The sequence below is a fragment of the Schistocerca nitens genome, chromosome 2, assembly GCF_023898315.1.
Source record: "Schistocerca nitens isolate TAMUIC-IGC-003100 chromosome 2, iqSchNite1.1, whole genome shotgun sequence".
NCBI lineage: Eukaryota > Metazoa > Arthropoda > Insecta > Orthoptera > Acrididae > Schistocerca > Schistocerca nitens.
Genome location: NC_064615.1, coordinates 879,233,237 through 879,259,157, shown reverse-complemented (window position 1 = coordinate 879,259,157; position 25,921 = coordinate 879,233,237). Strand labels below are relative to the sequence as shown.

General features: G+C 43.5%; 2 protein-coding genes across 3 annotated transcripts in view; one reads left to right on the top strand and one right to left on the bottom strand.

Moving 5' to 3' along the window:
* The window catches only part of LOC126237173 (uncharacterized), a 753,602-nt gene that overhangs the window by 239,626 nt on the left and 488,055 nt on the right, over positions 1–25,921 (top strand). The gene's annotated exons all lie outside the window — the stretch shown is intronic.
* The window catches only part of LOC126235410 (uncharacterized), a 334,748-nt gene that overhangs the window by 273,198 nt on the left and 35,629 nt on the right, over positions 1–25,921 (bottom strand). The window contains exon 2 of the mRNA XM_049944132.1: positions 16,571–16,802. Within this exon, the coding sequence (XP_049800089.1) occupies positions 16,571–16,802 (232 nt within the window). The remainder of the gene's footprint in view (positions 1–16,570; positions 16,803–25,921) is intronic.

Sequence of the window (25,921 nt, the reverse complement as noted above, 5' to 3'; positions counted from 1 at the left end):
GCTCAGTCACTGCCGTTAGCATCGTCTAGTTGGTCGCGCAAGTGTTCGTGAAACTGTGTGTAGTTTATGTGATTGTGACTGATAAGTTAATTTAAATGTTGTCGGCGTACTGGCTCTGAATTGGTCGGCAGGCGTGGAGTAGCGAGGAAGGACAGGATACGTATCACTCGCCCGACGATTGCCGACACACACGTTTCAGTGGCAACAACCTTGCTTGGCCGTTTGGTCGGTCGTCTGATTAGACGACGTGTATTTGGGTCGGCCACCACTTACAGGTTGTCTGTGACCCGTTCTTGCTGTTGTTCGGCAGTCCCTGCTGTTAACATCGTTTGAGTTTTGGTGCAAGTGTGGAGCGGAACTGATCTTGATCATTGGTCCGTTGACTGTCTGCCGGTTGGGTTGCCGTCGGATTGAGAATGGTTGGGCCCACTGCCTGTTTCAGCTAAGCGAACGTTAGTGTTTGAATTCCAGGCCGACCCTCGAACATCTGAACCCCACTGGATGTACTGCCCTACTTTTTAAAAAAATTGTTCTTGTTGTTTATACTTGTATGGATTCTAGCCGATTTTTTAAAATTAGAGTTGTTTGCTCTTAAGCCTAGTTTAAAGGACTGTGTCACGTAAGGCCTTTGGCATTTTAAAAATTTTAATGTTGTTGAATTTTAAGTCTTGGGCTTTCAGCCGATTTTGAGTTTGAGTTGTTTGCTCTTAAGGCCTTCAGCCTAAATTAAAGAACTGTTTCAAGCAAGGCCTTTGGCATTTAAAACAAATTAATGTTATGGAGTTTTAAGTTCAAAAATGGCTCAAATGGCTCTGAGCACTATGGGACTTAACATCTGAGGTCATCAGTCCCGTAGAACTTAGAACTACTTAAACCGAACTAACCTAAGGACGTCACACACATCCATGCCCGAGGCAGGATTCGAGCCTGCGACCGTAGCAGTCGCGCGGTTCCGGACTGAGCGCCTCGAACCGCTCGGTCAGCCCCGCCGGCAAGGGTCTTTCAGGGAACCACTGAAGCAAGTTCGCATCCTCACCACTTCATCTCTAGCAGCAAATATCATTCTTCTTCCGTTTCCAGCACGAACAACTATTGTTGTTGACATCAGATGCATGATCGATAGGGTAGTGTGAAATTATCCAAGAGATCAGCAGCACAAACGCCGAAGGAAAGAAATCTGACTGGAAAATTGCCAAAGCAGTCAAAGGTCGAATTGTGGACTCGAGAACGATGATGATTTCATTAGGTACTTACATCTTGCGGGGAAAGAGTGAATGAATATAATTCTGCATTTATTTTTATTAAAAAGGAACAGTGTAAATTTCTTCCAAACTAAACAGTTGTGAATATTTGATTAAGGTAAACGAGCTCCAGTCGCTCTGTAGAACATTATTTACTCCACGAATGGTTGAGGCCTTTCTAGTAAGCCGTTTCAAACACTTGAAACTGGCTTCATAGAAAGGCTGAAACGGTAGTGGAGTAAATGAAGTTCTACAGAGCGACTGAAGCTTGTTTACACTAATGAAGCAGTTGCGAAGCACAGGGAGATACTGGCAAGTGTGAATCTGTATCTATTAAATGGCTCTGAGCACTATGGGACTTAACATCTTAGGTCATCAGTCCCCTAGACCTTAGAGCTACTTAAACCTAACCAACCCAAGGACATCACACACATCCATGCCCGAGGCAGGATTCGAACCTGCGACCGTAGCAGTCCCGCGGTTCCGGACTGAAGCGCCTAGAACCGCACAGCCACCGCGGCCGGCTGTATCTATTAACCTGATTAAATTTATGAATATACAAATGCTCTGAGCATTGTCGTTGTTCACATTTCATAGTAATTGTAATTACATGGCTGATACATCAGTCTTCTTTTAGAGATTTGTGATATAATAATCGAATAAATGAAAAGCCTTTCTCGGCTATCACGCTATCTGCCATATAATAAGCTAAACACAACATTTTATCAAATAGTCTGTGTGAAGGATTGTATGAATATTTCTCATTTCGTTGATCATATTCTCAGCATTTTCTTCCATACATGTCACTGCAGCCGTCAGTAACTATTTTAGATGTCGTAGCTACTGTAAAGCGAAACAGTTAATTATGTAAATTTCCAAAGTTACTAATAACCGAAGTGGAAATACTATCCTTTCTTCAAGTCATACGATTCCAATCGGTAATAGTGTTTTGCTTTCAAATTTCCTCCTCAGATGCCATGAGAAGCCAGCGAAAAATATAAGCCAACATATTTTTGCACAACAGAATAGTAATGGAGGAATAAAATTTTGTTGAAACCGACTCGGACGACGCTAAGTGGTGCACGCCTGTCGAGTACGCAACGAGGGCGTAATCAGAGTCAAAATTCGAAAGAACTGAACTGACAGGGAGCTCATTGCTGGCTATGGGACAAAGATAGCCTGCAACCACTGACTCAGCACCTTGACAACAAGGCAGAGCAGACATAGCTTTATTCTGCCAACAGGATCTGCGTCTAGTAACTACATCTAGGGACGACGCAAGAACGCCTTTCAAACTGCAAACTTTGCGTAAGAAACGCCCTGAAACTCTCAAACTAAACATTAGGCTAGGTAAGAACGTTGGCACGCTCGGAAAATGGCAGCACATTCGGTCACCACAACTGAGGTGCACCACATCATCGATTGCTGTAAAACCATCGCCATCCCTTTACTCATTCTCAGAGTCTGGCCGCTCCATTTGTATCACTGATGTCGATGGAAGGTCAGCTCTATTACTTGCAGGATGCCCAGGGAATACGACTATGTGTTACCGGCCACCGCCTGCTTGGAGTCTACCGCTACAAGTATGCATTTGTCCTGCTGTGGAAGGACCTTCATCTCTGCGATACCCATGACTACCCGAAGATGAGGTGATGGCTGCGTGTTGTATGATTTCCTTAGGGTAGTTAGGTTTAAGTAGTTCTAAGTTCTAGGGGACTGATGACCATAGCTGTTATGTCCCAGCCGGCCGCGGTGGTCTAGCGGTTCTAGGCGCTCAGTCAGGAACCGCGCGACTGCTACGGTCGCAGGTTCGAATCCTGCCTCGGGCATGGATGTGTGTGATGTCCTTAGGTTAGTTAGGGTTAAGTAGTTCTAAGTTCTAGGGGACTTATAACCACAGATGTTGAGTCCCATAGTGCTCAGAGCCATTTGAACCATTTTTTTGTTAAGTCGCATAGTGCTCAGAACCATTTGAACCATTTTGAAGATGAGGATCAGGCTGATCTTCTGTGAATCAAGAACCGATGTGTCCATCTGCAAGTTATTTAACTTGGGATCAGGGCACCTATGCCACCGCTCCTGGGCAGTACGAGTCCTGCCTTACAAGCTGTACCCTCGGACAACTTCTCGGGCTGTCCTCCGTGTCGCTGTTGGATCTCCTGCCTACACGTCATCACGACAACCGATAACAAGAGCAAGCAGATTTCCGGGGCCGAATCTCAGCGCAGCTACACTTAAGGGGGGCAGGACGTGCAACGGGCCGACTTGGAGCAGGAGAGGCACCACAGGACATTTTAATTTCCACTGTCTCTACTTTTACAAGTAAATTCATAAAAATTTGTCAGCATGACCAGGAAGGATTCAGAATTCACACTCGTAGCAGCGGAAGTTCAAAAACATAACAAAATAATTTTTTGTTTACGTGTGAAATTCCATCATTTTTTCACTTACTATTGGCTGCATTTGTTGCTATAGGAACACTTTTCTTCATAAGTAAGAGACTGTTCGATGAATTTTGCACAGCACACAAATCATACTTACAGGTGTCTGAAACTCTAGAATCTATTTAATTTATGAAAAAATGAATGAGCTGTTTCGTTTTAAATTTTATGTTTAGAAAAAAATCAAATTTTGTAGTTAATTATCTGAATTTTTACCACAGTTTTTAATAGATTTGGAAAATTCTAGAGTTTCATACACCTGTAAGTATGGTTTGTATGCTGTGCAAAATTCATCAAAGAATCTCTCTTACTTGTGAAGAAAAATGTACCTATAGCAACAAATGCAGCCAACAGTAAGCGAAAAAATGATGAAATTTCATATCTAAAAAAAATTTATTTTGTTAGTTTTTTGAACTTCCGCTGCTACGAGTGTGAATCTTGAATCCTTCCTGGTCATGTTGACAATGTTTTATGAATTTATTTGTAAAAGTATAGACAGTAGAAAATAAAATGTCCTGTGGTGTCTCTCCTGCTCCAAGTCGGCCCGTTTGACGTCCTACCCCCCTTAACGAGAACGTCGAGGCTACGACAGATGTCCACAGCTAGGATAGGCTGCCAGGACGCGCCGGTCACCGCATCCTCCACGACAGGCCTGAGGCACGGAACTCAGCCAACGCCAGGCCTGTGCCAGCAGATTTCCTGCCGGGAGCTGACAAGCTATACACTGTGTACAAGACAGAGTGACCATAAAACTCGGACCGTTAACTGTATGATGTCTTATTAGCGCCTTGGCGCACTACAGGACCACACCTCCGCATCCCCACTAGAATATTCTACACCCACATAGGACGCCTCATCTAGGGACTCCTACAATATGTACACAGTTTTGGAGTAACGCTAAGGAAGATTGGAGCTTCAGTTCAGTGTTAAGTTCACTACCTCCACAAGTTTCACGCTCACATACAAATTCAGATAGCTAAATTCTTCTTTGCCTAAGCAACGAGGGTTGTCCAGAAAGTAAGTTCCGATCGGTCGCGAAATGGAAACCAATGGGAAAATCCGGTTAGTACAGATGTGTTGGTCAGTGTCTCTAGTATGCCCGTCGATCGTGTCGCGTCGCTCTTTTCAGTTTTGAGTGCACACGTAAAGATGCCTAGGGGATAGCGTCTCCCGCCAAGTATGAGTGCCTGGTTAGAGATTTCGCCTGTGTCATGCAGCCCACATAACACAACTGTCGAGCAGTTCCTTGTTCATGCCAATTCTCGGCCGCACCCTGCAGGAGCAATGAAGACGCTCCTGCAGCGTTTCCGATGAGAAGTGCTTGATCACCCACAATACAGTCCGTAATTGGCTCCCCCTGAGCCTCATCTCTGCTCACAAGGACAACTGGCTATGAAGACAAAATTTTTCCACAGACAGCTAGCTGCAGAGCAGTGCAGATAACTGGCTGAAAGCACAGCCGGCTGCTTTCTATGACGAGGATATTGGGAATTTGATACAACACTACGACAAAACTCGAAGTTGGAGCGGTGACTATGTAGAGAAGAAGTAGGTGGAAGGTGTACCTAACAAATAAAACGTTTCTGGTTTTCACTGTGGTTTCCATTTAGCGACCGATCGGAATTTACTTTCTGGACAATCCTCGTATTTTGCTTGCTTCGTCAAAACGGAGCGTTTCGTGTGCAAAATAATCCTCTCTGAATACCAAAGTTTTGAATCGGGGCAATATCGCGTGAAACAGCAAAAGGTAGAAATGCTAAGGTTGGTACACTATTCTCGTTACCTCCTGTTGTGTTCCGTTCAGTGTAAACGCTTGTTCATAGGTACAAGCGAATGGTAGCGAGCACTGGGAAAATATCTGCGTATCCTCGTTCGTTTGTAATCGCTTCAGGTCGCTCGAGTGTAAACAGGATTTACATCTCACTGAAGTCACACAAATTGACGAACTACTCCGTGTACAAAGGTATTGACATCAGAGTCTTTTGAAAGAGGCTCACTACGTTTTCATTTTAGTTTGATATACAGCAACAATTTTTGAGATGATATAGGGCGAGTTTACGAAAATACATTTCCTGATAACGTTACCGAATTTTCGACATTCAAGAAATATTATTTGTTTGAAATTTAGGTAAGTAATTATATGAATGTGATCTTAAGAGTACACTATGTTTTTATCCGCCCAAAACAGAAACTCTATCAGAGATCTCTCACAAGAGATAATGTAAGTGGGAACTATATCGCAAAGTTCGCGTCAGAAGCCAAGCGGTAGCCCGTTTGGTTTCATTAGGAGGAACTAATCGCTAGATTTATACGAGGCCTGTTCAGAAAGTAAGCTCCGATCAAATTGAAACCACAGTGAACATCAGAAATGTTTTACTTGTAACAATTAGCTACACCTTTCAGCTACGTCTTACGTAGTCGCCGTTCTGACTTAGACTTTTGTCATAGCGTTGTACCAACTTTTCAATAGCCTCATCATAGAAGGCAGCCGCCAGTGCTTTCCGCCAATTCTCCACGCTGGCCTACACCTCGTTGTCTGTGTCAAAATGTTGTCTTCAAAGACAGCGGTTCATGTGACCAGAGATGAAACTCAGGGGGAGACAATTGCGGACTGTATTGTGGGTAATCTCACATTTCCATTTGAAAACGATGCAGGAGCATCTTCATTGCCCCTGCAGAATGCGGCTGAGAATTGTCTTGAAGAAGAAACAGCACGACAGTTATGTAATGTTAGCTGCATAGCTTCAGGCGAAATTTCTCACCAGGCCCTCGTACTTGGCGGCAGACACTATTTTCTAGACATCTTTACGCACTCACTGCGAGCTCAGAAATGAGAAGAGCGACGTGATGCTAACTGGGGTTATACTAGAGACACTACCCAACACATCTGTGCAAAGCTTTATCGGATTTTCATAGTCGTTTCCATTTCGCGACCGATCGGAGCTTACTTTCTGAACGCCCCTCGTAATTATCCGGTTTTTCGTGTTCTGATCACATTTTCTACTTATTTGTAACAAAATAAAAAACTGGTGCGTGTTACTCGAGATAATTCGTCTTACAGGGCTGGAAGAAAAAAAGAATAACGATACAAAAAATACTACCTCGGTACTGCAGAAATTAAATTGCAAACAATGAGAGATTTCTTTTGCGTGTTAAAGACCGAAGTTCCTCTTTGCGTGTAAAAGACCAAAGTTGCTCAGACGAACTTCTTTCGGAATCAGATGCCGGTAACGGCCTTCTTATTAATAGTCGAAACTTTGGTATGCACATACTTGAACCGCATAGTCACTCTTCTGAATCAGCTTGAGCATCTACATTGTCCTGAGAATGGGGAAAAAAACCAGAACTGGCATTTCTCTCGTCGCTAACACAGACGTTTGAAGCGACACTGTTACCGTCTTTGTTGAATGACATGATCAGTTCCTCTGCTAAATAACTGCTAAAAAAGCTGTCAATGACTAATGACTTTCTTCCTGTCTGCAGAGGTAGTTCTTCTAACAGCTTTACTGGTGAGCGATCCGACTGCTGAGTAATTTTTATTTTATTATTCCTGGCAACTTTACCTTTAATCATGGCTCATATCAACTGCACTGGGTTGAAATGACTGCGATAAAGTGACAGTCAAATATGAACTGTGGTTTAGGGAGAGGTAATATTTTTAAGATTATGTATGCGTGTTATTTGTTGCTCCTTCCTCGTCTGCAGCGCCTACTCTTACATATTTACGTGCAGGGTGCTCCGGGGTTACCGAGCCGAGTGGCTCTTGGCTTCTGAATAACTCCAGCTCTTTCTTCGGTGCCGCAGTACTTTTTGCAGATAACAAACGATGAATTAAGAGTGGACAAGGAAACAAGTCCGAGTCCACGGCTGCTGTATTTATCACTTGAGCGGCATTTGCTGACAGCCTCGAGCACTGCTCAAACTGGACCCTTATAAAATAAGTGCAGTGGATCGAGTGAGCGACTGCAGGTAGTGGGCATATGCAGCGTGTAAGCGCTAACTGTCTGCAACGTACCGCAGAGGTGTAGAGGAAGTCGACACGAACAATTACGACGGTTGTTTTTTAAGTAAGGGCCGTTTTTATTTTTAAAAAAAGATACAAATACTTTTGTAAAAAAAAACTTTTATTTTCTGATACTACACACTTTTACCTATTTTTCTACATAGTTGCCTTGTTTATTTAAGCACTTGTCATACCGTACAACTAAGTTTTTAATTCCCTCTTCAAAGAATTCGGCCGCCTGCTCCGACAGCCAAGAGTTCACGGCCGCTTTCACTTCATCGTCGTCATTGAAGCGCTGCCCGCCAAGATGGTGTTTCAGGTACCGGAAAAGGTGAAAATCGCTAGGAGCAAGGTCGGGGCTGTATGGTGCATGGTACAAAACTTCCCAGCCAAAAGAATCAATGAAATCCCGAGTCTTTTGAGAGGTGTGAGGCCTAGTGTTATCGTGCAGGAGCAAAACTCCTTTTGTCAGCATGCCGCGCCTTTTGTTTTGAATTGCTCTGCGGAGCTTCTTTAGAGTTGCACAGTAGGCATCTGAGTTGATTGTCGTTCCTCGTGGCATAAAGTCCACTAGCAAAACACCGTGCCAGTCCCAGAACACAGTTGCCATAATCTTGCACTTCGACAGCGTCTGTTTGGCTTTGACCTTGATGGGTGAGGTTGTGCGTCGCCATTCCATCGATTGTCGCTTGCTTTCGGGAGTGATATAGGATACCCATGTTTCATCTCCAGTGACAATTTGACTCAACATGTCACCCCTTCTTCCTCGTAACGAATCAAAAAGTCCAATGAAGTGGCAAATCTCTTCCCTTTGTTGTCCTCTGCGAGGAGTCTGGGTACCCACCGAGAACACAGTTTCTTAAAGTTTAGGTTTTTAGACACAATTTTGTACAAAACCGATCTTGAAACTTGTGGAAATTCCAAAGAAAGAGTGGAAATTGTGAATCTTCTGTCCTCACGAATCTTTGTTTCGACTGCAGCCACCAAATCATCAGTGATCACAGAGGGCCGGCCTGAGCATTCTTCGTCATGGACGTTTTGACGGCCATTTTTAAACTCTCTAACCAATTGACGCACTTTACCTTCACTCATTGCATTCAAGCCATAAACTTCTGTTAACTGACGATGAATTTCTGCAGCTGATAGGCTTCTCGCGGTCAAAAAACGTATCACTGACCGTATCTCACACGCGGATAATCGTAAACATTATAAAGTAGCACAGCGGCAGCTACAGAGCTGCAACTTGCATCAGTGTGAACGGGAAGGATGCCGGCAAGTGGCGCGGTGGCTTGTTGCGGCGTCCGCTTGAACTATGGGACTATACGCGCGAACGGCCCTTACTTAAAAAACAACCCTCGTATATACAAGACTATCAAGCCGGAAAAACAACCTCAACTTGTAATACGAAAGCAGCCAAGTTACAGCGCATGCGTGCCGCACGAAATATGGGCTAAAAAGGCACTTGGGTATCAAAAACCTTATATTGTTCCACTTACGAAATGTAAAATTGACGTTTGTGTAAATTTTACTCCATAGTTTTGTGAATTTTGAAAGCTTCAGATTAACAATTAAATCACATTGTTTCGCTGGCCTTGTTGCTACAAGAGTACTGTGCTTGCAAGGGCTAAGTTTAGATTCAACTGGTAACGATAGTTTGTATTTGCACGGCTTGCTGAAAAGTCTTTCACAGGGAAGGTTAACTTACTGATGTTAACGAAAGGCGGTGGCATAAGAGGCCGAGAGGATATTAAAAACCTCACTCGGCGCGCAAGCGCTGTAACTTAGGTTCCTTTTGTAGGCCATTATGAGATTGTTTCTCGGCTTGATAGGCCAAAAGTGTTTTACATAAAAGTATTCGTTTCGACTTCCCCCGAACGAATGTCAGTCAGTAGAGCACTGCCCGCGAAACTGCATGGATCCCGAGTTCGGGTCTCGGTCCGGCACATAGTTTTAATGTGCCAGAAAATTTTACCCTCAATTCAATTTCCCGACTTTTTCTCACCTTCATTGACTAGAGAAAGGGGCTTGACGAAATAAACCGGAATGAACTGTGGGAAATTTTAAGAAACAGAGGGACGGCATCTTGTCTTAAAAGAGCTGTACAGAGTTGATATATTAATAACAAAATACAAATAAAAATAGCGGGCAACAGACATAATACGGGTGAAAGAGTCCAAAGAGCTAAACAGGAGACTCCCCTTTCATCCACTCTTTTTAATATGGATATCGACGATGTAACCAAAACTTGGTTACTGCCAACAGAATGTTTTAAAACTATGTCAATGTTAGCACATAGTTTTTGTTGATGACCAAGTGGAATTTTTAGAACACCAGTCCACGCGAGTGTGATATTGAAATCGAGAAGCAGGTCGTAGAGCATGTGAATATCTTTAGATATTTGACTTCAAGTGTTAGATGCAGGACAAATGGTGAAATACAAAATAAGTTACCAGTTTCAGTATTTCTGAGGCACTATACCGAGAACGTAGATACTGTATACTGTTATGGTTATAACAGCACTTCTCTGTGGATGCGAAAACTGTGCCCTTAAGAAGAGAGATTTAAAGAGAATAGGAGCATAGGGAGTGAAGATCCTCAGATACATGGCTGAATATACTTAGATAAAAAGAGAAATCGCGAAATTCGAGAAGACATGAATATGTGAAACAGACACATTATAAAAACATCAGCTAAGACGGAAAGAACACATGAACCTTACGCCAGATGCAAGAATGACTGAATCAATGTAAACCAAGAGGCAAAAAAACTTAGACAGATGAAAAGATAACTCAACCGATTTTGAAGGAGATGGAATGGATGAAAAGGCCCAGTCCCTTATGCAGATAATAATTTCTTTTTTTGTATTTCTTTTGCACATTTGCCGATGCCGAGTGAAACAGTCTGTAAGTTATAGGATTAAAAAATTCCATTACGAAACTAAAAAAGTAACAGAAATTTTATACAGTAGTTCTTTCCATCCAAATCAATATACACATTTTTATTGAAGCTAGAAAAATACGAAGAGACTAGTTCTTTTCTCTTTCACTAAAAACAGTTAAAAGAGGTTAGGAATTACCTGAAATTGTAATGATTTTTTTATGTTTAGCTGTCGAATATAAGAGTCAAGAATTCATTTCTATTACAGAGGAACTTATTTTACTCGTAAAAGAAAAACATACGAATCACTTCGACGATCACTGGCATAGGATTTTGTTTACAGCACATCCACAACTTACCTGCATGCTGAGACAAACTATCCGCTTCAGTTGTGATGTTTTATTATAAACACGACCGGCTTCGGGAAAATCATATTTCCATCTTAAGGTGTATACATTTTCTTCAACATGGGACGAAAGATAGTTTATGCATGGAACTGTAAAAAAGTAACTACCGGTGGTAGTTAGCTTACGAACATAATCGAGCAAGTGCGGTCGGGTTAGTCAGTTTAGAAAAGAGGGAACCAGGAGAGGGAAACGAAACGAGTGAGGATATCAAACTACGTGAGGAAAAACCGAGCAAAAATTGAAAGCACTGAAATCGAACAATAAAAAGAGAAACTCACGTAGTCAGCTGCGAGGTGGTCGCATGCCCTGAACGCCAGACTGCACTGTGGAACAGGCGGACGTGACGCAGTGGTGCGAGCGGGAAGCGTGGTGTAAAGCGTAAACTAGCGACCGGTCTGAGTGCCCGGGAAGAAGAGCCGTCATAGTTCCGTGCATACTGCACTTACACCATATTTCCCCCCTTGTTTCGGTAAATTTCTACATCTGAAGTGGGAATATGATTTTCCCGAAATCACGATTGAAACATTTTTATACATGTTAGCAAAAGTCCAAGGAAAAGAAAGTAATGTCTGAGGTAGTGGGGCATATGGGGTGAGGGCGCCAAATGATAAAACTATCTGACCAAAGCATCCGGACAGACCTAAGTGATGCACAGCCACTAGGTGTTATGAGAGACGGCCATGTCAGTGTAAAATGAGGCAGGGGCCCGGTGGGAGGGGGGGGGGCGGTATTGTGTTGTCAGTAGAGAAGCAGTAACAGCAGAATAGGTAAGACTGGAGAGCTCAGTGACCTCGAATGTGGACTACTCATTGGATGTCGCCATCAGGGACATTTCAGTACGCCTTATACAATGACTGTGCATAGGGAGTTAAAAAGAATGGGGTACAATGGTGGAGAAGGTGCTAATGAGCAGTACATTTCTGTACTCAGAGATGAGCGACAATTGAAGTGATGTGAAGGGCGACGCCACTGGAGAGCGGATGACTGGAGAGATTTGGAGTTATGGGTAGCACTGTGGCAATCCGATGGAAGGGTTTTGGATTGGCCCACATCTGAAGAAATTTGTCTCCTGTCACGTGTAGTGTTGCAGTGAATTACAGAGGAGGTAGTATTTTTCTCATGGTTGTGTTGTCGTCCCTTACTGATTTTAAACAAACCAAGTCAGAAGGGTATGAGCACATTTTACAGCATTGTGTACTGTGTACAGTAGAGGAACAATTCTGAGACGATGATTGCAGCAGGATGACAGTGCACTCCATTTGTGAAGCAATGGTTTGTGGACACGACGTATCCTGATATGGACAGGCCTGTCCAGAGCTGTGGCATGGGGATGAGATAGAATGTCGACTTCGCTCCAGGTCCCAGCGTCCAGCACACTATCTTATCGGGTTTCGGCTCTTCAGGAGCAATGGCCGACATTTAGACCCCTAACTGAGTCCCCAGCTGAGTCAAGCCGTCGTACAGGCGAACAATGGTCACACTGCCATATTATTTCCCAGTAATCTGTGTCTGGATATGTCGGTTGTGTGGAAAAATGTTGTCTAACCAGCCATCTGCGCACACCAGCGCACACTGGAGGTGTAGGGAAGGTATAGGGAGTTGAGGCAGCAGGCAGGCCCGGATCTATAAGGGGGGGGGGGGGGGGACCTAGGTATCTGCCCCGGACGGCAATTTCTGGGGCTGCAAAATTCATATTCAGGAGGAAAAAGTCTTGTTTCACAAAGTGCCTTACCATCCAGCGCACGTTGGTCTATCGATTATTCATTGATTTTGAAACGCATCCCAGTTGGTTTTTGAACATTTTGAACACATTCTAAGTTGATTTTTGAACGAATCATAAGTTGATTTTTGGATGCGTGCATAGTATACGCCATGCCTTTGCCAGGGGAATCCCGATCGGATCTACAAATAAAAAACTTTCCCGCAGACAAAAGGGGATGCGGCTATAGGAACTGAGCCGAACAAACCTGAAAGGGTGAATGCCAGTCACTGTTAATGTCGTTGATTGGTGTGCAAAGGATCAGCGTTGTTATAAATATTAGCGAAATCTATACATTCCAATGGCTCTGAGCACTAAGGGACTTAACGTCTGAGGTAATCAGTCCCCTAGAACTTAGAACTACTTAAACCTAACCAACCTAAGGACATCACACACATCCATGCCCGAGGTAGGATTCGAACCTGCGACCGTAGTGGTGGCGCGGTTCCAGACTGTAGCGCCTAGAACCGCTCGGCCACGCCGGCCGGCCCATACATTCAGACTACCAGAGTGTAAATAGAAGGTAAGAAAGATTACACGTTATCTTCTCGGTACATCCAAGAAAATGAAATTTTGAAAGTAAGTTTTCGCCAGATTGCTACACTGCCAGTTGCACACTCCCCAGTTAGCGGTTCTGTTCTCGGAATAGCGCGCAAAGCGCATTGCACGAACACATGATAACGTCTAGCCGGAGAATAAATGCGGGATAAGTGAACCTGTGATTCTCGCAGGATTAGTCAAGTTAACCGGAGAATGAGTTTTGACAATGGCAGGAATAGTTACGGAATTAGTGATGACAAGATGGTTTTTCAGAACGATAAAGGAGACATCGAGAAATTATATGGAAGAATATGAGGCTTCCATATTTACATAAAAATTTCGTACTACTACTTTTCGATCGCATGCTTGAGAAACTGGAGCTTGTGCGTGAAATGTGAAAATATATCTTAACATAAAACTTTTCGCTTGTAGTAGGTCTAATAGGCATTTGATATCGGTATTTTATGAATTATGTTCTGTTGTGTTATTTATATAAATGAAGTAGATAAAAATGACCATTTGTGCCAAAATGGCCTTGCTTATTTAGCGTGTGTTACAATCACTGCAATATTAGAAAGGAGTATTTCGTTTTATCTAGCAGACAAAGTATACGTATTCAAATAGAGAAAGCACGCCAGTCTTGGGTATTATTCATATTAACAGCTTTTTCAGCATTAGACAGCAACATTTCGATTTTTCATGTAGCAAAACGTTTGATGAACTTTGACGAGGTAATAAATTCTTTCGCAGAAAAAGGAAAGTACTCCATGTAAAGCCGTAGTAAGATTAGAGAGAAAAAATGCTGGGACCTAAGTACTCCAGATATGTGTACTGTCTTGCTTGTCTCTTGTCTTTACTGATTTTGTGGTTCCTATATCTAATTTTGTGTCACATAAAAGAGAAAATTATTAGCTAATAGGCAGTAAAGAGTGCAGACTTCCTGAAGAGTCCTTATTCTCCCGGTGACAAATAATGCCTCCCAGTATTAATTGTGAGTTTTTCTTTAAGGGGGGTAGGATGTCAAACGGGCCAAGAGGGAGCAGGTGAGGATCAAAGGAAATTTTAATTTCCACTGCCTGAAAATAGGTTTGATGGCTTCCGTTACAAAATATACACGTTGAATTTCACAGAGCGAAACGCAGTGACGTGGGACAGAAACATGCTGTGTGAAGAGGCGTGGCACTGCACTTCGGCACTCTTGAGACCGAATAACATGTCTTACATCACACTCTTCAGAAAGATGTTCGCAACGAACATATTTTTGAAAAATCGATTTTTTAAAAAAAAATTTTGACGTCCTTTCTCAAGCGCTCGAGAGGGGTCGCCAAAATCAACTTTTTGCCCTGATTTTAAAATATCGTAGCAGGCAGCGAATGGTGAGCAGAGCAGACTGTGCTGTTATAGATTTTGCTATTTACATACATTTAATCAAATATGACAGTAATTATAATAATGCCTGGCAATGTTTGCCTACAAGATAAAGAATGCAACCTATAACACTAGATTACTTACAGCAGTTCTGCTTTGCCATTTTTGGTACGACTTGGAAAGAGACAAAAATTGATGTATGATCGCCGATGCGACGGTTCTCGAGTGTGTGCAGGAGACGTAACGTTTAATTACGCGAAGGTGGTTTCGTGACTAACCTTTGATGCGGATTGCCTTCACGCAATCAGAATCTTCGATGAAAATACCTAAGGAACCTATTTGAATAATTAAAAAAAATGGAAATGAATGCAAAACAGTGAAATTTTGTAAAAAGTTATCAGATTGGAAACTGAACACATTAATGTGCTCCCGAATACAATCGAGATACCACGATGAAGAACGAACCTGTAACAAAGCTTACTTACACTGAAAAATCATGGTGAGTTTAAAGAAAAGACTAAGCAGAGATTTTCTGTAAAGGGAACCATCGATATATTCTCAAAGAACAAAGACGTTGAACTAATAGACATTAACAAACATACACTCAGTCTTCAGGGAACGAGTGACCGCCGTGTCATCCTCTATGGAGGATGCGGATAGGAGGGGCGTGGGGTCAGCACACCGCTCTCCCGGTCGTTGGGATGGTATTCTTGACCAAAGCCGCTACTATTCGGTCGAGCAGCTCCTCAATTGGCATCAAGAGGCTGAGTGCACCCAGAAAAATGGCAACTGCGCATGGCGGCCAGGATGGTCACCCATCCAAGTGCCGACCACGCCCGACAGCACTTAACTTCGGTGATCTCACGGGAACCGGTGTAACAACTGCGGCAGGGCCGATGCCTTAACAAATATACAATCAATACAAAACTTACTTTTTTATGTTTCTCTCGTACATGGAGCAGTTCAATAATCGCTACTTTTGTATGGCCGAGATTTCTTAAAAATTAAATGTTCTGGCGTGCGCATAAGCAGTTTTTAGCGTCATACGGTTTACCGAAGCAATTTTCTTGGTGATTTAGATGGTTTTTGACACTAAATAAAATATAACTTGTAGATGTGGTACACAACACGTCTTAACAAGTCGGCTCCTGCCTCGGACATGGATGTATGTGATGTCCTTAGGTTAGTTAGGTTTAAGTAGTTCTAAGTCTAGGGGACAGATGAACTCAGATGTTAAGTCCCATAGTGCTCAGAGCCATTTGAACCATTTTTTTTTAACAAGTCGGCAACGAAATGTGAAACGGTAATGAAGTCTCTAGAACATTTCTTAACAAATGATGGATTGTTCTTTCAAATGTTTCGCAGCTTATTGCTATCGAGCGCTGTGGCAATAATTTAAATATCTGCGTCCAGCGGGTCATAGTGCAACGGCCTTGCCGCAGTGGATACACCGGTTCCCGTGAGATCACCGAAATTAAGCGCTGTCGGGCGTGGTCGGCGTTTGGATGGGTGACCATCCAGGCCGCCATGCGCTGTTGCCATTTTTCGGGGTGCACTCAGCCTCGTGATGCCAATTGAGGAGCTACTCGACCGAATAGGAGGGGCTTCGGTCAAGAATACCATCATACCGACCGGGAGAGCGGTGTGCTGACCCCACGCCCCTCCTATCCGCATCCTCCACTGAGGATGACACGGCAGTCGGATGGTCACGGTAGGCCACTCGTGGCCTCAAGACGGAGTGCTAAAGCGGATCATAGTGTTTATTTAAAATATTTTAAAGCTGGACGCGCGTCTTGGTGCAGGCGCACATTATAAACTCTTTTGTCTGTTTACACATGCGCTGTTGATGCTAAATATCCTTACGAACTCCTCTCTTTTATGACACATATCTCATTTGGAAAGTATCTGAAGTCCAATAATATAACAAGACTCACGAGTAGGCAGAGTCGGAGCGCGGCCGCGGCAGCAGCAGCTGCAGGCAGCAGTCCGGGCGGCGGTCCCGCGTCCAGAGGTGCGTCGCGTTGGACAGCACGGCGGGGCTGGCGCCCAGGCAGGGCGGCGCCGGCTCGCGCTGCAGGTAGGGCGCCACCGCGGCGGAGCGCAGCTCCATGGCGGGCAGCTCGCAGCCGGGGGTGGACACCAGCAGGCGGCGCCGCCAGCCGGACTCTGCGGGCAGTCGAGGAAGAGGTCACACGTGATATCTTGCCAACCATGGATCAAGGGTATCACACGGATGCCATATTCCTTGACTTCCGGAAAGCGTTTGACTCGGTGCCCCACTGCAGACTCCTAACTAAGGTACGAGCGTATGGGATTGGTTCCCAAATATATGAGTGGCTCGAAGACTTCTTAAGTAATAGAACCCAGCACGTTGTCCTCGATGGTGAGTGTTCATCGGAGGTGAGGGTATCATCTGGAGTGCCCCAGGGAAGTGTGGTAGGTCCGCTGTTGTTTTCTATCGACATAAATGATCTTTTGGATAGAGTGGATAGCAATGTGCGGCTGTTTGCTGATGATGCTGTGGTGTACGGGAAGGTGTCGTCCTTCAGTGACTGTAGGAGGATACAAGATGACTTGGGCAGGATTAGTGATTGGCGTAAAGAATGGCAGCTAGCTCTAAATATAGATAAATGTAAATTAAAGCAGATGAATAAGAAAAAGAATCCTGTAATGTTTGAATACTCCATTAGTAGTGTAGAGCTTGACGCAGTTACGTCTATTAAATATTTGGGCGGAACATAGCAGAGCGATATGAAGTGGGACAAGCATGTAATGGCAGTTCTAGGGAAGGTGGATAGTCGTCTTCGGTTCATTGGTAGAATCTTGGGAAGATGTGGTTCATTTGTAAAGGAGACCGCTTATGAAACACTAATACGACCTATTCTTGAGTACTGCTACAATTTTTCTGCCGCCAACTTAAATTTCGCGAAAAAATGACAAAGATAAGATAAGAGAGATTAGGGCTCGTACAGAGGCATAAAGGCGGTCATTTTTCCCTCGTTCTGTTTGGGAGTGGAACAGGGAGAGAAGATGCTAGTTGTGGTACGAGGTACCTTCCGCCACGCACCTTATGGTGGATTGCGGAGTATGTATGTAGATGTAGATGAGACGCACTACGGAAAGCAGGCGGCCGCGACCGTTTCAAAGAAACCATCGCAGTACTCGTCTCAGGTTATTTACGGTGACCGAGCTAAAATATGGAAACACCAAAAACACAGCATCTTGGGCATTCAAAATAGCCTCCTCCGAATACATAAATACTGGCCCTGTATCGTTCTCAAGAGAATGTTTTACCGTTCTTCCTGCAAAATAGTGTCAAGTTCAGGTAACGGCGATGGATGTGCACATTGATCACGCCCTCTTCTCTCCAAAGACCGCAAAGGCTCAATACTGAGGTCTGATGACTGTGATGGCCACGAACGATGCGACACTCCATCCACGCGCTCACAAACCCACTTCTGGACAACGCCAGCTGTGTGAACAGGGGCGCTGTCATCTTGGAACGCAGAGTCACCAATTGGAAACAAGCATTGCATCTTGGGAGGTACCCCATCAGCTAAAATGGTCACATAATCCTTGGCAATACTGAGGCCTTGCAGAGCAACCATAGGGTCCATACAATATCCCATACAATATCCCGACATAGCCACCCAAAACGCCATCGAACCCCAGCCACGTTTCACTCTTAGGTCGTAAACTCGCCAGAAATTGGAAACAGTGTGAAATAAGACTCATTTGACCAAACGACCTTCCATTACTCCAGGCCAGCTTTGACGGCTTTGGCAACACTTTTAACTGGTATGGGAATTTGCATCACTGATAACTGGTTTTGAAATTCCAGCTCGCCTTGTATTTACCGACTTCTGGAGTTCACTCCGTGTTGTTTCCATGCAGACAGGGTTCGCGAATGCGACATGCAGTTTCGCAGTGACTTTTACAACTAGCATTCTCCTATTTTTCGTCAGAATCCTCTTCAATGACCATGCGTCACTATTACTCACCACACAAACATTGGTCCGCATTATAAATCTTCGATATCGTGCTACAGCAAACAGCAAACACTTTGGTTCCCTCGGTCACGGAAGCACCCACCAGATGAGCACCAACAATCTGCCTTCACCGGCCGCGGTGACCGAGCGGTTCTAGGCCCTTCAGTCCGGAACTGCGCGACTCGTACGGTCGTAGGTTCGAAACCTGCCTCGGGCACGGATGTGTGTGATGTCCTTAGGTTAGTTAGGTTTAAGTAGTTCTAAGTTCTAGGGGACTGATGACCTCAGATATTAAGTCCCATAGTGCACAGAGTCTTTTGAACCATCTGCCTACGATTTAATCACTTAGCTCCGGCATAACGTACTCCCAACTACACACACACACTGTTCTGACCACGACTGACGCCTGCAAAGAGTAGAGGTCACTGCGCAGCTGCCGCTTGTGGTCAGATACAACGGCACAGCCTGCAGGCTTGGCTAGCACCTGCATTTATGTTCAAGCACGCATTTCTCGCCGCGTTCCCATATTTTTGTACCATCCTTGTAAGTAAGAAACTAAGGATATGTGACATGGATAAACTGAAGGAACCAGAGAATACCGAAAGTTTCAGAGGGGTCAAAAAATGGTTCAAATGGCTCTGAGCACTATGGGACTCAACATCTTAGGTCATAAGTCCCCTAGAACTTAGAACTACTTAAACCTAACTAACCTAAGACATCACACACCCATGCCCGAGGCAGGATTCGAACCTGCGACCGTAGCAGTCCCGCGGTTCCGGACTGCAGCGCCAGAACCGCACAGCCACCGCGGCCGGCTCAGAGGTGTCATTAGGCAACGTCGGAAACGGGGGAAATCAGTACAATATAAAACGAACGAGTAGCTTTGAGGGATGAAATAGGAAATACAGGTCAGTAAAGCGTAGATAAAAAGACAAGGCCTGGTAGAAATCGTTGGCTAACTCAGAAGACACTGAATTTAACTGAGGAAAGGACAAATAAAAATGCAACAAATGAAGGAGGCGAACATGTACACAGAAGTCTAAAAAAATGAGATTGACAGAATGTACATAATGGCTAAGCAGAAAGCGCCAGAGAAAAAAGGAAGGCTGTAGGTACATGCATAACTAGCAGAGTGGTAGAGGTACCAATAGCAAAATTAAACAGACCTTCCCAGAAAACTTTAAGAATATCAAGGGCACAGATGGCAAGTCAGTACTAACCAAACAAAGGAAAGCTAAATGTGTGAGGAATTTATGGAGTGTACATATAAGGGAAAAAGCTTTAGGACAGTGTCATAGAAACAAAAGAAGAAGTAGGTGAATGTGAGATGAGACATGTGATACTTCGAGAGGAATTTGAAGGAGCATTGAAAGATCGAAATGGCAAGAAACCACTGGAATAGAAGATAGTCCCTCAGAATTATTGAGATCCCTAAAAGAGCAGTCATGACAAAATAACTATCTGATGTGTATGTTATGTGAGACACGCTGTATATCACTTCAGGAAGAGTGTAATAATCGCAGTTCCAAACAGAGCAGGTGCTGACAGGTATGAATACTGCCGAACCATCCGTTTAACAGGCCATGGTTGCAAAATACTGACACGAATCATTTACAGGAGAATGAAAAAAACTAGTAGAGCCCGATCTTGGGGAAGGTCAATTTGGGTTCCGGAAAAATGTTGGAAAACGCGAGGCAAAACCCTGAGACTCATCCTAGAAGATACTTGTAGGTTAAAGAAAGGCAAACCTACATTTATAGCATTTCTAAATTTAGACAAAGCTTTTGACAATATGGACTCGACTACACTCTGTGAAGGAAGCAGGAACAATATACAGGGATCGAAAGGTTATTTTCAACTTGTACAGAACCAGAATGCGGTTGTAAAAGTCGAAAGGCATGAATCGGAAACCATAGTTCAGATGAGAGTGAGACAAAGTTGAAGCAATCTTCGATGTTATTCAGTCTGTATATTAAACAAGGGGTGAAGAAAACCATGGAGAAATTTGCAAAGCGGATTAAAGATCAGAGAGAAGTAATAAAAACTTTGCGGTCTGCGATGACATTGTAATTTTGTCAGATCGGTAAAGGACTCGAAAGAGCAATTGGACGGAATGGATAGTGTATTGAAAAGAGATCATAAAATGAACACGCACCAAAGTAAAAGAAGGGTTATGGAATGTAGTAGCATGGAATCAGGCCATGCTGGGGCAATTAGATTAGGAAAAGAGACCCTAAAAGTAGTAGATGGGTCTTGTTGTTTGGGCAACAAAGTGACTGATGATGGCTAAAATAGGGAAGATATAAAATACAGATTGGCAAAAGCAAGAAAAACGTTTCTGAAAAAGAGGAATTTTTTAATCCACACATATTACATAAAGTATGTATGTATGCGTGTGAGTATGTATGTTCCACATCTCATCCTAAACCACTGAACTGATTTCAAGCAAACTTGGTACATATATGCCTTACTGTGAAGCAACAGTCGCTGAGGGGGTAAGAACCACCTGCATACTACAGTTATGACAATGAGATATGACGTCAGAAACAATGAGATGCTTGAAACATTGTCTCAAAATATTGTGGAAAACCCAAAGAGATTCTGGTCGTATGTAAAGTACACCAGTGGCAAAAAACAGTCAATACCGTCACTGCGCGATAGCGATGGAAATGTTACCGACGATGGTGCTACTAAAGCGGAGTTACCAAACACAGTTTTCCGTAATTCCTTCCCGAAATAATACGAAGTAAATATTCCAGAATACGAAACCAGAACAGCTGTTAGCATGAGTGACATAAAAATAGATATCTTAGGTGTTGCGAAACAACTCAAATCACTTAATAAAGGCAAGTCTTCCGGTCCAGATGGTATACCAAACAGGTTCCTTTCAGAGTATGCAGACACAATAGCACCTTTCTTGGCAATCATATACAACCGCTCACTTGACGAAAGGTCTGTTCCTAAAGACTGGAAACTAGCACAGGTCACACCAACATACAAGAAAGAAAACAGGAGTAACCCATTGAATTACAGACCCATATCACTGACCTCAACTTGCAGTAGGATCCTGGAGCATATACTGTATTCGAACATTATGAATCACCTTGAAAAAAAATTACTTATTTATACATAACCAACACAGATTCAGAAAATATCGTTCTTTATTCCCATGAAGTAATGAGTGCTGTCGACAAGGGATCTCAGATCGATTCCATATTCCTAGATTTCCAGAAGGCTTTTGATACCGTTCCTCACAAGCGACTATTAATGAAATTGCGTCCATATGGAGTATCGTCTCAGTTGTGTGACTGGATTCGTGATTTCCTCTCAGAGAGGTCACAGTTCGTAGTCATAGGCGGTAAATCATCGAGTAGAACAGAAGTGATATCTGGCGTTCCGCAAGGTAGTGTCATAGGTCCTCTGCTGTTCCTGATTTACATAAATGATCTAGGTGATCATCTGAGCAGCCCCCTTAGATTGTTTGCTGATGACGCTGTAATTTACCCGCTAGTGAAATCATCAGACGATCAATTCCAATAACAAAATGATCTAGAGAGAATTTCTGTATGGTGCGAAAAGTGGCAATTGGCACTAAACAAAGGATAGTGCGAGGTCATCCACAAGGGTATGAAAGAAATGCGATAAATTTTGGGTATACGATAAATCGCTCAAATCTAAGGGCTGTCAATTCGACTAAATAACTAGGAATTACAATTACGGGCAACTTAAGTTGGAAAGACCACATAGACAATATTGTGGGGAAGGCGAAACGAAGACTGCGCTTTGTTGGCAGAACACTTAGAAGCTGCGACAAACCACTAAAGAGACAGCCTACATTACACTTGTCCGTCCTCTGCTGGAATATTGCTGCGCGGTGTGGGATCCTTACCAGGTAGAATTGACGGAGGTCATCAAAAAAGTGCAAAGAAGGGCAGCTCGTTCCTTGTTATCGCGCAATATGGCTGAGAGTGTCACTGATATGACGCGTGTTGGGATGGCAGTCACTGAAACAAAGTCGGTTTTCTTTGCGGCGAGATCTGTTTACAAAATTTCAATCACCAACTTTCTCTTCCGAATGCGCAAATATTATGTTGACACCCACCTACGTAGGGAGAAATGATCATCATAATAAAATAAGGGAAATCAGAGATCGAACGGAAAGATTTAGTTGTTCCTTTTTCCCACGCGCCATTCGAGTGTAGAATGGTAGAGAAGTAGTATGAAAACGGTTCGATGAACCCTCTGCGAGGCACTTAATTGTGAATTGCAGAGTAACCATATAGATGTAGAAAAACTGCCGCATCATGCACGAAGTTTTTATAAATTAATTCTTTACTGCTAAGAGTTAACTTACGGAATTCGCTGACACTTGGCAGCGCTTTTGGGAGCTTTCAACCCTGAAGCTGAAACGGCTGTATGCGAAAACGATACCCTTCTATAGGGCTATGAAGGGGCGTTGACATCACACTGTAGACACGCAAAACAGGTGCGCTCAGCGTACAGAAACTGTCCGGGATAGTGTTCCTTAATTAAGATACTGTACTCATACATTTGTATACTATGCATATTTCTTCGTACGAATGTTTCATAATTTGACAGGTGTTTTCACGAACACATGGAAATAAAATTTTTTCCGATACTTCACTAAAAACACAGTTCATTTTTCGTTTCCGTTTCTAATAGGAAATTGGCAAAGAGAATGTCTAGGCAATGTCAGACTTGTCAGCTAGTACCTAATATAAATTTGAATGTTATGAAGTATTTTTGAAGATATTTCTCAGGAGTATAGCTTTGTATGAAAGTGAGAGTGAACGATAAGCAATTCAGAAAAGAAAAAAGAAATTTTCAAGTGTAACGATGTGGAATAATGCTGAATGTTATATGAACAGACTAATAAAAAATGAGAAGGTGTTGAATCGAATTGGGGGAAAGAAATTTGTGACTGAACCTGATTAAAAGAAGTGATCGCTGACAGACACATTGTAAGGCATCAGAATATCAGCTTGAAGGTTGTTTGGTGGTAAAAAGTGATAGGGAACCAGGGCTTGAATGTAATAAGGAGGTTCAAATGGACGTAGGGTGCGGTAATTATGCAGAGATAAAGAGGCTTGTACGCGATAGACTGGCATGGAGAGCTGTATCAAACCAGAAACAACTATTAGGAAAAGGATGGAATATGTTGTTTAGGTTGGCGGAGGAACATTTGAACGGCTATATTCTCGTATGGGAGTCCAATATCTTAAGCACTCCACCACTTCCTTCGAAGACAGAGCGACATGGCGCAGTGGTAAAAAGACATCGGACTCAAGTTCAGAATTACCTGCTTTCAGATCCCCGGCATCCATATTTTGTTTTTCTCTGGTATTCCTAAATCGCGTGAGGTAAATCCGGATATTGTTCACTCGACGAGGACTCTTGGAATCTACTGATGAACGATGCACAGACAACGCGCCTCCCTCCTCGTTTCCTGGCGCACTTCGATCTCTTAGCTCCACTTGAAAGTGGGTTGCCGCTGCCTCCGGATGCAATAAACTCCCAATTGGTAATTCCTCTGCCCCACTTAAGGATCGGTGAGATATTTGGCTGAAAAGAACAGTTTCCAACAACAACCCCCCCCCCCCCCCCCCTTGCTCTGCTTCTGTTTTTAACATTTATTTAACGAGCGACAAAACTACAGAAAAATGTGCCACATGTAAAGGAAAAAATGTATAAGAAATTATTAACAAGCTAGCATAAAACTGAAGTATGTGAAAGTACTTAAGATAAAGTATGTGGAAATTAGGTTCACACTTCCGTCGTAGCTCTAAGCCTAGGTACCATAAGCACGCGACATGAATTACAGAAGCCTAGAAGCCTATACGAAGTCGTTCAAGTCCCTCTGAAACCTTATTGCGTATTCACGCCAGACTATAATACATAGGGAATGACAGATGTAAAAGATAGTAAAAAGTACGATAGCCGCCCTTGTCTTCGTGATTAAGCTGTTCCCCGAATGCCTCTCACGATTTGTACATCATTTTTGCCTTTGCTGTGAACTTCGCTCGGACTTCACTTTAGGACTTCAGCTGGCGTCCACGCTGTTGTACGACTAAACTTGGCTTGGAATATGGATTCTTCTTTTTCTCCTATGGGAATGAAATCTTTCGCAACGCCCGTACCGAGCGGGAATTGTGCAAAGATTGGCTGGCCTTCAGTTCGATATCGTTCGCACATTACTAGCATATGAATGGTCTTACACTCTCAGTTTTTCCGTCATATTGTACGTTTCTTTTACAATAAGGAGATGGTCTGACAACTACTTGAAGGACACGGCCTATATCCTTAGTTATTCTTCCGCAGTGTCAGCTTGTTCTCCGTTCCGGTGACCTCGCTGTCTCTACTTCTACGTCTACACATACCCTGAAGCGCCAAAGAAACTGGTATAGGCATGCGTATTCAGATACAGGCAGAATACGGTGATGGGGTCAACAAAGCCTATATAAAACAACAAGTGTCTGTCGCAGTTGTTAGATCGGTTACTGCTGCTACAATGGCACGTTATCAAAATTTGAGTTTGAACGTGGTGTTATAGACGGCGCACGAGCGATGGGACACAGCATCTCCGAGGTAGCGATGAACTGGGGATTTTCCCGTACGATCATTTCACGAGTCTACCATGAACATCAGGAATCCGGTAAAACATCAAAAGTACAACATCGTTGCGCCGGGAAAAAGATCCTGCAAGAACGGGGCCAACGACGACTGGAGAGAATCGTTCAACGCGACAGAAGTCCAGATTTCAATGCTGGACCATCAACAAGTACCAGCGTGCGAATCATTCAACCAAACATCATTGATATGGATTTTCGGAGCCGAAGGCCCACTCGTGTACCCTTGAAGACTGCACGATACACAGCTTTACGCCTCGCCTGGGCCCGTCAACTACAACATTGGACTGTTGATGACTGAAAACAGGTTGCCAGGTCGGACGAGTCTCATTTCATATTGTATAGAGCGGATGGACGTGTACGTTTATGGAGTCAACCTCATGAATCCATGGATCCTGCATGTCAGCAGGGGACTATCCAAGCTGTTGGAGGCTCTGCAATAGTTGAGGGAGCATGCAGCTGGAGTGATAGCTCTAGATACGACTCTGACAGGTAACGTTTACGTAAGCATCCTGTCTGATCACTTGCATCCATTCATGTCCATTATCCGTTCCAACGGACCTGGGCAATTCCAGCAGGAGAATAGGACACCCCATACGCCCAGAGTGGCTTCAGGCACATTCTTATGAGTTTAAACACTTCCGTTGGC